This window comes from Dromiciops gliroides, chromosome 1 (genome assembly GCF_019393635.1).
Source record: "Dromiciops gliroides isolate mDroGli1 chromosome 1, mDroGli1.pri, whole genome shotgun sequence".
Lineage (NCBI taxonomy): Eukaryota > Metazoa > Chordata > Mammalia > Microbiotheria > Microbiotheriidae > Dromiciops > Dromiciops gliroides.
The window spans coordinates 748,697,866-748,709,929 of NC_057861.1; the positions used below are offsets into that span (position 1 = coordinate 748,697,866).

The window sequence follows — 12,064 nt, forward strand, 5'->3', positions numbered from 1 at the left end:
ATGGTAGAAGTTAATTTATATTACATTTAGGTGACGGTTCCCAAAGACCACCCACCAAGTTGCAGCAGCATTATTATAATTTATATCAAGGGAGGGAGGACCCATACCCATCCCCTAATTTAATATGGAAGTAGTGAAGGAAGTAGCTTAACATTTCATAAACTTAATTTTGTCCCCTATCTATGGTATATGTATTTGTAACAACTCAGACCATCTCACCAAAGGCCTTGGAATAGGTTTTTGAGGCTTCTTTGATCCCAGTTTTTTCATTGCATTATAATATTTTTTCTGCTCCTCTGTCAAGAAGATAACTTGGCCACCTAAGTACAATGGAAAGGCATTGTCATTCTTTTGTGTCCATTATGGGGGATCATCTGAAGTTTCAGAAATGAAGCTTTTCATTTCTATAATTTTCTATCAACACCCCCAGAAAGCCATGTGGGAGAGGCTAGAAGACTGTTCTACAAAGCTATGGAAGGTTATTCATTAATAGTTGATTTTTATCCTAGCTAAGGATAGAACAATAAAAAATACATCTACTGGGGCAGCTAGGTGGCGCAGTGGATAGAGCACCGGCCCTGGATTCAGGAGTACCTGGGTTCAAATTCGGCCTCAGACACTTAACACTTACTAGCTGTGTGACCCTGGGCAAGTCACTTAACCCCAATTGCCTCACTTAAAAAAAAATTACATCTACTGTACTTACTAGATATGAGGTAGTCAGGCCTATCTTATGGGAAGAGAGCAATCTGTTTCAAATTCTTTACCATACCCTTATTAAAAGGTATGTGGTTTTTAAAAAGGGGGGGGGGGGTATGTAGTACCTTTTATAGTAGTAGATAATAATCTACTTTAATGGTTTAAAACCTCCATGAAAACAGGGAGATGGACTACATGACTTTGTACAAGTCTACAAATACCTCATTCCTCAAGAATTAATGAATAAACATTTCCAGAGACAAGTAAGGGAAGCTTGGACTCTCCTGCATTGACCATCTTTGGCAAGATGAGAGTTCTCAGTCTCAGAAAACAGTCTAGGGACAGCTATATCAAGAAGCTGTGGTAAAGTATTGAAGTCCTTCTTACTCTTGAATTCTGTGCTTTCTTAAGAGCTTCTCACTAATGGTGTTGCAAAAAGGCGAAGACTGGTGGGAAAGAAGTTGTTGTTGTTCCAAATTAGAGAAAGGGTTTTGTATCTCTAGGGTGTCCCTAGCAGAGGGAATATGGAAATTTTCCTCTACTACTCTAAGTAGCACAATTTTCACATCTTGATTAAGGAACACAAAGGCTCTGCCCAGGCCCTGGGCATGAGGATCTTCTCTCTGCAAAAGGCACAAAATGAGACAGGGCAGTCGGCATACTTATCTTTTTTTGCTGTTGGTTAAAGTTGTCAATGATAACACCGATGAAAAGATTCAGTGTGAAGAATGAGCCAAAAATTATAAAAACGACAAAGTAGAGATATGCGGCTACATTTGCCTCAAAGGAGGGCTGCTCCTCTACCTATAGGGATGAAAATGCAGAATAGAAAAATTACCAGGGGAAGATATATTCTCATCCTTATTGCCTTATCCAAATACCATGATAATATCTCAGTTAAAACTCCTCAGTCACATCATGAAACAGAAAAAACCCTAAATTACTGCTATATTACATCTGGATTATTATGGGCTATTTCAGCCCAGCAGAGAGCACTGCTCTACACTGCCATCATAGCACATATCAAGTTTTCATTTTTAATTGTCAAAATTTTATTATTTATTCTTTTTTTTTGCAGGGCAATGAGGGTTAAGTGACTTACCCAGGGTCACACAGCTAGTAATTAAGTGTCTGAGGCCAGACTTGAACTCAGGTCCTCCTGAATCCAGGGCCAGTGCTTTAACCATTGAGCCACCTAGCTGCCCCTATTATTTATTCTTAACATTCTTTTCTTTGAAAATTTTGAGTTCTGTACTATCTTCTTCCTTCCTTCTATCCCATTCCCTCCAGTTCATTGAGAAGGCAAGCAATATGATATCAATAGTATATATATGAAAACATGCAAAACATATCTATATTAGCCATATCACAAAAAAGCAAGAAAAATAAAGAAAACAAGAAAATTATACTTCAATTTGCACTCAGAATTTGTCAGTTCTCTCTATGGAGGTGATAGCATTTTTTCATCATGACTCCTTTGGAATTGTCTTGGATCATTGTATCAATCAGAGTAGCCAAGACTTTGATAGTTGGTCATCATTATAACATTGCTGTTACTATGCACAATGATCTCCTGGTTCTTCTCACTTCACTTTGCATCAGTTCATAAAGGTCTTCCCATTTTTTGCATGATAGTATATATCACAATCATAAGCTACAACTTGTTCAGCCATTCCCCAAATGATGAGTATCCCCTCAATTTCCAGTTCTTTGCTGGTGTCGGGAAAATTTCTAAGTCCGACTGAGGAACAGAAACAACATAGTTTCCAGGCTGAAGCACATAGGTTTATTGAGAGAATTTATTCCCACAATAAAGCCAGTCATCCAGGGGTTAGACCTGAAAGACCCAGAGTTACAAAATCCATGGGTTTATATACCCTTCCAAAAGTTGCACTTATGTAACATAGTATTAATTTTAATTAGTTGCACTTCTAAAATTAAAGCATATTCTTAGGAAATATGGGAAACTGCCTAATTACCATAATGTCAGCATCTTCCAATACTCTTATCAAAGTCTTATGATGACAACAGGGTGGGTCATAGTCATGCTGCATGACCCCCTCCTATTATTCAAGCATGCCACTGGTGAGCTGCGTGAACTCCTTGAGTCAAGCATATCACTCAAGGTTTCTAAAATATAGTATTGCTGACTACTGTATCTTGTGATATTACTTAATGCTTGACATTGGAAAGTTAGAAGAGAGACTTAACCTATTTATATAATTGTAATAAAATAATATCTAAATATAATAAATCACAATTTTAGTTAATATATTATCTTAATTAAATCACTTATAACTGTGGTAAATATCTTATAACTAAAGGATGGGGAAAATCTCATTCACACCAGCACAAAAAGAGTTGCTATAAGCATTTTTTGTATATATGGGTCCTTTTCCTTTTTCTTTGATCTCTTTGGGGTACAGACCTAGTAATGGTATTGCTAGGTAAAAGGATATACATGATTTTATTACTCTTTGCACATAATTCCAAATTGTTCTGCAGAATGATTGGATCAGTTCATACCTCCACCAACAGTTTATTAGTCTACCTATTTTCACTCATATCCTCCATCATTTGTTATTTCTGATAGGTGTGAGGTTGTACCTCACATTTGTTTTAATTTTTACTTCTTTTATCAATAGTGATTTAGAACATTTTTCATATAACCATAAATAGTTTTGTTTCTTTTTCTGAAAACTACCTGTTCATATATTTTGATGTATGGGATAGGTAGACTTGAGTCAGTTCAGATTCTGAGGATGGAGTCTGGAAAGTACCCAGCCCCCAGTCCCTGTTACTGTTAGATTATTCTGTTTAGGTTTTATTCCATTGATAATAACAGAAATCATGCGTCTTGTTTTACTGAACCTGATGTATCCTGGTACTACCACCCCGCTTTGCCTACATTCCAAACCTGCAGTCCTTGTTATAGGTTAGTTATGCTGTTGCTATGACCAGGCAGGAGAAGACGTCACCTGTTAGTGCAAATGCAGACCCACCCAGATACTACCTCCCCCTTTTTACATTCCTAAACCCTAGCTCCCAGTACCAGTTCCTGGTACCGTCTCTCTCCTCTTCCCCCTTGCCCCTCCTCGCAGGGGTGGAGTGGTTTCACCTTCTCCCCCTCCCATGCTTTCACCTTTCCCCCCTTCCCTTCCCCCTCGCTCTTGGAACATGTACCCATACCCTGACCACAAGCAGAACATGCACCCTGGGTGAGACAGGATTAGATGTCAGACTGTGAGCTCACCCTGTGCATGAGGGGACCCCCCCTCAAAACTTCCATAAATACCCAACTCATGAGCCCATTACTGCATTCCTCATCCCTGGCATGGAGTCTCCCATTCTCATGAGAATGTAATAAATCTGCCTCTGCTTGACTTGGTGGTCTCCTTGAATTATTTGTGTAAACTGAGGCGATTTTGTCCCAAACATCTGATCATTTATCAGTTCGGGCCTGTCTTTTATTTTTATAAATTTGACTCAGTTCCCTATATGAGAAATAAGGCCTTTATCAGAGAAATTTGCCCTTAAATTTTTTATTTTACTTCATTGCCTATGGTACCTTTTAGCAAAATGTAGTTTCCCTGCTTATCTCTTTTAATTAGGTCTATTTTGACTCTTGTTTTGTCTGAGATCATAATGGCTACCCCTGCCTTTTTTTTAACTTCGGCTGAAACAAATTAGAGTCAGCCCCTGCCTTTTATTTTAACTCTATGTGTCTTTCTGTTTCCAGTGTGTCTCTTATACACATATATTATTGGATTCTGGTTTCTAATCCATTCTGCTATCTGCTTCTGTTTCAGGGATTAGTTTATCCTATTCGCATCCACAGTTATAATTACTACTGTATATTTCCCTCCATCCTATTTTCTTCTGTTTATCCTTCTCTCTCTTTTTATCTTGTCCCTTCTCAAAAGTCTATTTTGTTCTTGAGTTGAGAGTGGCATGGGAATGATGAAAAACTTAGAATAAAGTAACCAATTCCATACTAGAGTTTATAATAACAAATTACACAAATTGACCAAAATCTGGCCTGTATGCTAAATTTTAGAAAAGTTGGACTCAATGCGTTCAAAGAAAAGTTGTGTAAGATTGCATGGTCTAAAATGTTTAAGGGAGAAACCATCCAGGAGGGATGGGAGTTTTTCAAGGATACAGTTCTGGAAACACAAAAGAAAAATGCAAAAAAACAACCAAAAGAAAAAAAATTTGTCTGAATCAATTGTTCAATAAACATTTGCTAAGAACCTTTAAAAAAAGCCTGCTTTGCTTCTAATCACTGACTCCTTAAATCCACCCTCCCTTTTTATCACCCCTTCCCCATATCAATTGTTCCCTTCCCTCCTATTTCCTTATTGGGTAAGGTAGATTTCTATAACTAACTGAGTATGTTTACATAATCTTCCTTTTTTGAAAGAATTTCAATGAGAGGGAGGTTTAAACATTGCCCACTCTATTGTTTCCTCCTCCACTATAAAAGTCCTTCCTTGTATGATTCCTTTATGTGAGAACAATTTCCACATTCATCCTCTCCCTTCCCCTTCTCCCCTTGCATCCCTCTTTCTCACTCCTTCATTTTTTTAGAGATTGACTCACACCATGTCTTCTGTCTGTATAGACTCCTAATTTCCCTAATAATAATAAAGTTCTTAGGAATTACATGCATCACCTTTCCATATAGGAATGTAGGCAATTTAACTATATTGATTCTCTTATGATTACCCTTTCAGGTTTACTTTTTTATACTTCTCTTGAGTCTTTTCTCTGAATATCAAATTTCCTATTCAGCTCTGGTCTTTTCATAAGGAATACTTGAAAGTCTTCTATTTCATTAAATATCCATTTCCCCCAGTGGACTGTATTGTGTTTTTCTAGGTAGATTATTCTTGGTTGTAATCCTAGCTCCCTTCACTTTGAGAATATATTCCAAGCCTTCTACTCCTTTAACGTGGAAATTGTTTAATCTTGCATGATCATGACTGGTCTTGTTTCTGGCTGACTTGTTTCTTTTTGGCTGCTTGAAATGTTTTCTCCTTCACCTGGGAGCTCTGGAATTTGGCTATAATATTCCTGGGAGTTTTTATTTTGGTATGTATATCTTTCAGGAAATAATTGGTGGATTATTTAAATTTCTATTTTACCCTCTGGATCTAGGATATCAGGGCAGTTTTCCTCAATAGTTTCTTGAAATGCTTCTTTTTTTAATCATGGTTTTCAGGTAGTCCTTTAATTCTTTTTTTCTTTTCTTTTTTTTCTTTTTTTTTTGTGGGGCAATGAGTGTTAAGTGACTTGCCCAGGGTCACACAACTAGTAAGTGTCAAGTGTCTGAGACCGGATTTGAACTTGGGTACTCCTGAATCCAGGGCTGGTGCTTTATTCACTGCACCACCTAGCTGCCCCTAGTCCTTTAATTCTTACACTATCTCTCCTCAATCTGTTCCCCACATCAGTTGTTTTTCCACTGAAATATTTCACATTTTCTCTTTTTTATTCTTTTGATTTGGGGGGGGTTGTTTCTTGATATCTCATGAAATCATTGGCTTCCACTTGCCCAATTCTAATTTTTAATAAATTATTTTCTGAGTGAGTTTTTATATCTCTTTTAGCATTTGTTCTATTCTGCTCCTTAAGTAGTTCTTTTCTTTAGTGAATTTTTGTGCCTCTTTTACCATTAGGCTAATTCTGTTTTCTAAGGTGTTGTTTTCTTCAGTATATTTTTTGCCTCTTTTATTAAGCTGTTAATATTCTTTTCATAATTTTCTTGTATCTTTCTCATTTCTTTTTCCATTTTTTTCTTCTACTTCTCTTATCTCTTTCTTTAACTCTTCCAGTAATTCTTCCTGGGTTTGGGTATAATTAGCTTTTTTCTTTGCGGCTTTGCTTGTAGGTGTCTTATTATTATCCTCTTCTGAGTTTATGTCTTGGTCTTCCCTGCCACCATAATATCTTTTTATGGTCAAGTCATTTGTTATTGTTGTTATTGTTGTTTGTTCATTTTCCCAACTTATTTTCTGACTGAATGTTATATTGAAGTTGGGCTCTGTTAACTGTGGGGTAGGGAGGCACTGTCCTAAGCTTCTGGCTTTTTTTTGTGCTACTGCTTTCAGAGTTATTTCTGGGGATTTACAAGTTTTCACTGCTTCCAACAAGGTGTGATCTAGAACAAGGAAGAGTCACTGGTTTCCTGGTCTGCACACTGGTCTTTACCTTGCCATCCTGCAGCCCCAAGTGCTGGTGTTCCTCTCCACCTTGGTATTAGAACCAGGGCCCATGCTCCCTTGTGACTGACTACCAATGCTTCTCTCCACCCAGAAATCATGACCCAGAACTTCTTATGGGAAATAGAATTGCCAATCAGTGCCAGCTGCACCCAGTGCCAGCAAAGTGTTCCCTGTAATCTGTTTCCAATCAGTAATCCAACCACCTTACAGTCTTGGACTAGGGGCTCCCAAAGATGCTGTTGCTGTTGCCGCCACCTCCAAAGCCAATAGCTGGTGTTCCTGTCATGTTCTGGACTGACTCTCACCCCAGTGTTACAGACTTTTCCTACTGACCTCAATTGTCTTAGGCTGGAAAAATGTCTTGCTCTGCCTTTTTGTTGGCTCTGCTGCTTCAAAATTTTATTTAAAGAGTTAATTTAAAGTTCTTTGGGGAGATTGTGCTATAAGAAATGATGAGCAGGAAGATTTCAGAAAAACCTGGAAAGATTTAAGTGGACTGATGTTGAGCAACGTGAGCTGAACCAGGAGAACATTGTACACAGTAACAGCAACACTGTGTGATGATCAACTATGAGGACTTAGCTATTCTTAGCAATACAATGATCGAAGACAATTACAAAGGACTCGTGATGGGAAATACTCCCCACATCCAGAAAAAAGAACTGTGAAATCTCAATGCAGATTGAACCATACTGTTTCTACTTTTTGTTGTTGTTGTTTTTCTTTTTTGACATTTTTCCCTTTTGTTCTTATTCTTTTTTCACAACATGACTAATGCAGAAATATGTTTAATGTGATTGTACATATATAACCTATATCAGATTTCTTTCTGTCCTGGGGAGGGGGGAAGGAATGAAGGGAAGAAGGGAGGAAAATTTGGAACTCAAAATCTTCTAAAAACAAATGTTGAAAACTATCTTTACATGTAACTGGAAAATAATAAAATATTTTTATGATTTTTTTTTAAAAAAGAAAAATTCTTTGGAAGGAAATATTGAGAAAGTGAAGCTGTGTGATTGCCTCTAATCAGCCATATTGGCTCTGCCCCCACATCCAGTTTTAAGAACCAGCATGTGACAGGGTAATGAGCCCTGGAATTGGTGTTAGAAGACTTTAGTTTAATTTCTAGCTCTGACAGTTGTCAGCCATGTAATTTCAGATATGTTCTTTCACATAAGTCTGAGTTTGTCTATATAAAGGGGGTAACCAACCCTGGACTGCTTTTCTCACTGAATGTCTGTTACCAGCACCAGCAAGATGAAGCACACAAAAAAGTGAGATGTTAATATTAGTAACACTTTAGGTCTAACTACTGTAGGAGACTGAGAATGAACACAGCTTCATCAGACCTCAACTTCCTTGCCTCAAAATTCATACAATAATGTTCAAGGTCTTTTTAAGAAGGATTCAAAGATCAACACAACTACACTTGAGTGGTATGAGTTCATTTCTCTTACACCCTCTTCCCACAACCCATCTGTAACCTGGCCTTTCACTGTCAAAGATGGTGATGGTTCTGACATTAGATTCATTTGGAGAATCCATTTTTAGGCAGTCACAATGTCTGAAAACTTAGTGTAAATAAACTATGTCAGACACACATGGACGTCAAGGAGATCCTAATGAGGAAAAAAAGTCACATGTGTGTATTTGCATGTATACATTTGGTGAGGTAGAGTAGAAGGAAGCAGGAGATGTGGCTTCTGGTCTCAACTCTATTATCTGGCTTGCTATGTGACTTGGGGTAATTCTTAACTTCTCTGTATCTGCATTTGCTCGTCAATAACATTAAGGTTAGACGTGGTCCTTTCCAGCTCTGGGTAAATCAATAGCAATTATTTTTTTTTTTTGGTTCACAACTCTAACTTCTATCTCTCTGTCCTCCTAGGGTATGGGCTCATTTCCTGAGCCCTCAGTATCTATGACTCTGTAGCTAAGGAGGAAGAAAGAGATTCAGAGGAAAATACTCCACTCTTCTGATTCCTGGCAGTGAAATATTAGAAGCTCTCTTACTGAGAGATCAAATTTCACAGAATTCTGCACCCAAATCAAACATCCAAGGAAACCCCTGTGCTGGCCACTTACCTATATTGGAGTAAATTCCCTCCCTGATAGGTATTTTTAGGTTACCAAACAATGACCTTTCTAATCATAGCAACATGTCCCCTCCAACAGGACCCAAAACATCCTGATGAGTTTACTTTCAGATAACCCAGAATGTTACCCAGTGTCTCTGACTTACCCCTCTTGAATCTACAGCTGCATACATAATTTCCATCCAACCTTTAAAAGTTGCCTGGAGCAAAAGAACAAAAGGAAACATTGTTATACAGTACTTTTCCAGGAATGAAATATAAACAACATCAATAGACATTATTATACTCGCATGTTCAAGGGACTATGAGAAATCGACAAAGTATAGAAAACTTCATAAGCCTGAAAGTGTTTATAATTCAAATTAAAGGAAAATTTCAAGAACAAAAATCACAGAATTTGACAGTTGGACAAGACCTCAGAGATCATCTATTTCAATCCATACACAAAAGAAATCCCTACTATGATATTCCTGAATTGTGTTCTAGCCTCCATTTGAAGACTTCCAAAGAGGGGAACCCCAAACCTTCCAAAGCAGCCCAATGCTATTTTGAATGGTCCAAAGTGCTAGAAAATGTCTCCCAATGTCAAGGCTCTATTGACCTCTTAGAGGTACCTTCCAGAACTGAGCAGGACAAGCCCACTTCCATCTCAACATGGCAGCCCTTCAAATATTCAAACATAGCTCTTTGATCACTCATGATTTCTTTTCTCTCAACTAAATATTCCCTGTTTCTCCAACTGGTCCTCACATGACATGGAATTAGGTCCCTGAAGAAGGCAAGGAATGAAACAGGGAGATAAATTGTAGAAATCAGGAGCAAGTTGGCAAAGAAGGAAAAGAGACTGATGAAGAAAACAGAGAAGTAAATAGAAACTTTCCCAGATTCAGTACTCAACATTCTCAAGACTGGGAAGAAAACTGAGAATGGTGAGGAAAAGGCAAATAAAAATGAAAAAACAGGATGATGAGGGTGAGAGAAATTCCCAGGAATTCTACAGACTGCCTGGGACAAAAATAAAGAAAAAACCTTCATATTCAAGAAAAGAACTTGGTAACAGAGACACTCACTCTAGCAAGCAAGCAAGCAAGCAAGAAAGAAAGGAAGGAAGGAAGGAAGGAAGGAAGGAAGGAAGGAAGGAAGGAAGGAAGGAAGGAAGGAAGGAAGGAAGGAAGGAAGGAAGAAAGAAAGAAAGAAAGAAAGAAAGAAAGAAAGAAAGAAAGAAAGAAAGAAAGAAAGAAAGAAAGAAAGAAATTCAATGCACCATTGGCAAAGATAGTTTTATCTACTCTTTCCCTGTCTTTATGACTATAATTTCTTTCTTATCTTATTACTTTTGCAAATATTTCTATAATTTCATCAAATAATATCAGGTGTAATGGGGAGTCTTGTTTTGGTACTATATTTATTTTTTAAAATAAGCCAATAAATGAATGCACATTGCATTTGATACTTGTTTTCCATTTTAGGTAGATATTTTTTAAGTTCTTTCTATACCTATACTTTATAGGGATTTTTTTTTAGCAAAAATGAGTATTGTGGTTTTTTTCTTTTCTGTTTTGGGGGGCAGGGCAATGATGGTTAAGTGACTTGCCCAGGGTCACACAGCTAGAAAGTGTCAATTGTCTGAGGACAGATTTGAAGTCAGGTCCTCCTAAATCCAGGGCTGGCTCTTTATCCACTGTGTCATCTAGCTGCCCCCGAGTATTGTGTTTTATCAAAGTTTTTTCTATATCTATTGAGATAAATGTATTTTGGGATGCTATGTTTAAAACTTTTTTATTTTTATTTTTTTGCTTTCCTAATATTGAATATCCTTATATCCCTCACATAAATCCAGTTTGGTCATAATAATTATTGTCTTGGTCTGACAAGATTTTACTTAAATTTTTTGAATATTCATGAATGATATTGGTCTATAGCTATCTTCCTTTCCTCCTTTAGGTATTTTTATTATATTTGTCTCGTGAAAAGAGTCTGGTAGGGCCCTTCTCATCATTTGAGAGCAATGTGCATAGTATTGATCTTATTCTTCTTTAAAGATTTGGTAGAGCTCTTCTGTAAATCCATCAGGTTCAAGAATTTCTTTGGTAGTTCCTTTATAGCTAAATCTAGCTCCTTTTCTGAGATTTGGTTAGTTAATATCCATATTTGGTTTTCTGGTAATTGAGTGTTTTATATTTTAAGGTATTCTTTCTTTAATGAACACAATTTTGGTAGTATATGACTATGCATAGGAGTTCTAATCATTCTTTTTATTTTTCTGGTTTTATTGGGATTTTACCTTGATCATTTGAAATTTTGTTCATTGAAATAGAAGAAAACATGCAATAACTCATTGAATAAACAACTGATTTGAAAAGGAGAAATAACGTAAGAATTGTTGGACCACCTGAAATCATGATCAAAAAAAGAGTGTATACATTTTGCTTCAAGAAAGAAATTTTTTTTCTTTTTTTTCTTTTTTTTTTTTTTTTTTAGTGAGGCAATTGGGGTTAAGTGACTTGCCCAGGGTCACACAGCTAGTAAGTGTTAAGTGTCTGAGACCAAATTTGAACTCAGGTACTCCTGACTCCAGGGCCAGTGCTCTATCCACTGTGCCACCTAGCTGCCCCCAAGAAAGAAATTTTTAAGGAAATATTCCCTGAAATTTGAGAACTAGAAGGTAAAATAGACATTGAAAAAATCCACCAATCTCACCTGAAAGAGATGCCAAAACAAAAGCTCACAAGTTTTAAAGCTCCCAGGTAAAAGAGAAAATTTTACAAGCAACTACAAAGAAACAATTCAAACATTGTGGAGCTATGGTCAGGATAACACAATATTTTGCAGCCTCTACATTAAAAGACTAAAGGGCATGGAATATAGTCTGAAGCGCAAAGAAATTGGGTTTCCGACCAAAAATAACCTACACAGCAAAGCTGAGTTTAATCCTACAAGGGAAAAATAGATATCTAATGAATCAAAGAATTCTCAGACATGCTTAAGGAAAATAACAAAACTGAACAGTAAGTTTAATTTTCAAACATAAGAATCAGGAGA

At 37.0% G+C, this 12,064-nt stretch overlaps 1 protein-coding gene across 1 annotated transcript in view; it reads right to left on the reverse strand.

The window, feature by feature from the left end:
* Positions 1 to 12,064, reverse strand: part of SCN11A (sodium voltage-gated channel alpha subunit 11) — a 111,522-nt gene that overhangs the window by 14,447 nt on the left and 85,011 nt on the right. The window contains exons 23-25 of the mRNA XM_044001880.1: positions 9,169 to 9,222; positions 1,362 to 1,503; positions 220 to 320 (exon numbers count right to left, since the gene is read on the reverse strand). Coding sequence (XP_043857815.1) covers positions 220 to 320; positions 1,362 to 1,503; positions 9,169 to 9,222 — 297 coding nt within the window. The remainder of the gene's footprint in view (positions 1 to 219; positions 321 to 1,361; positions 1,504 to 9,168; positions 9,223 to 12,064) is intronic.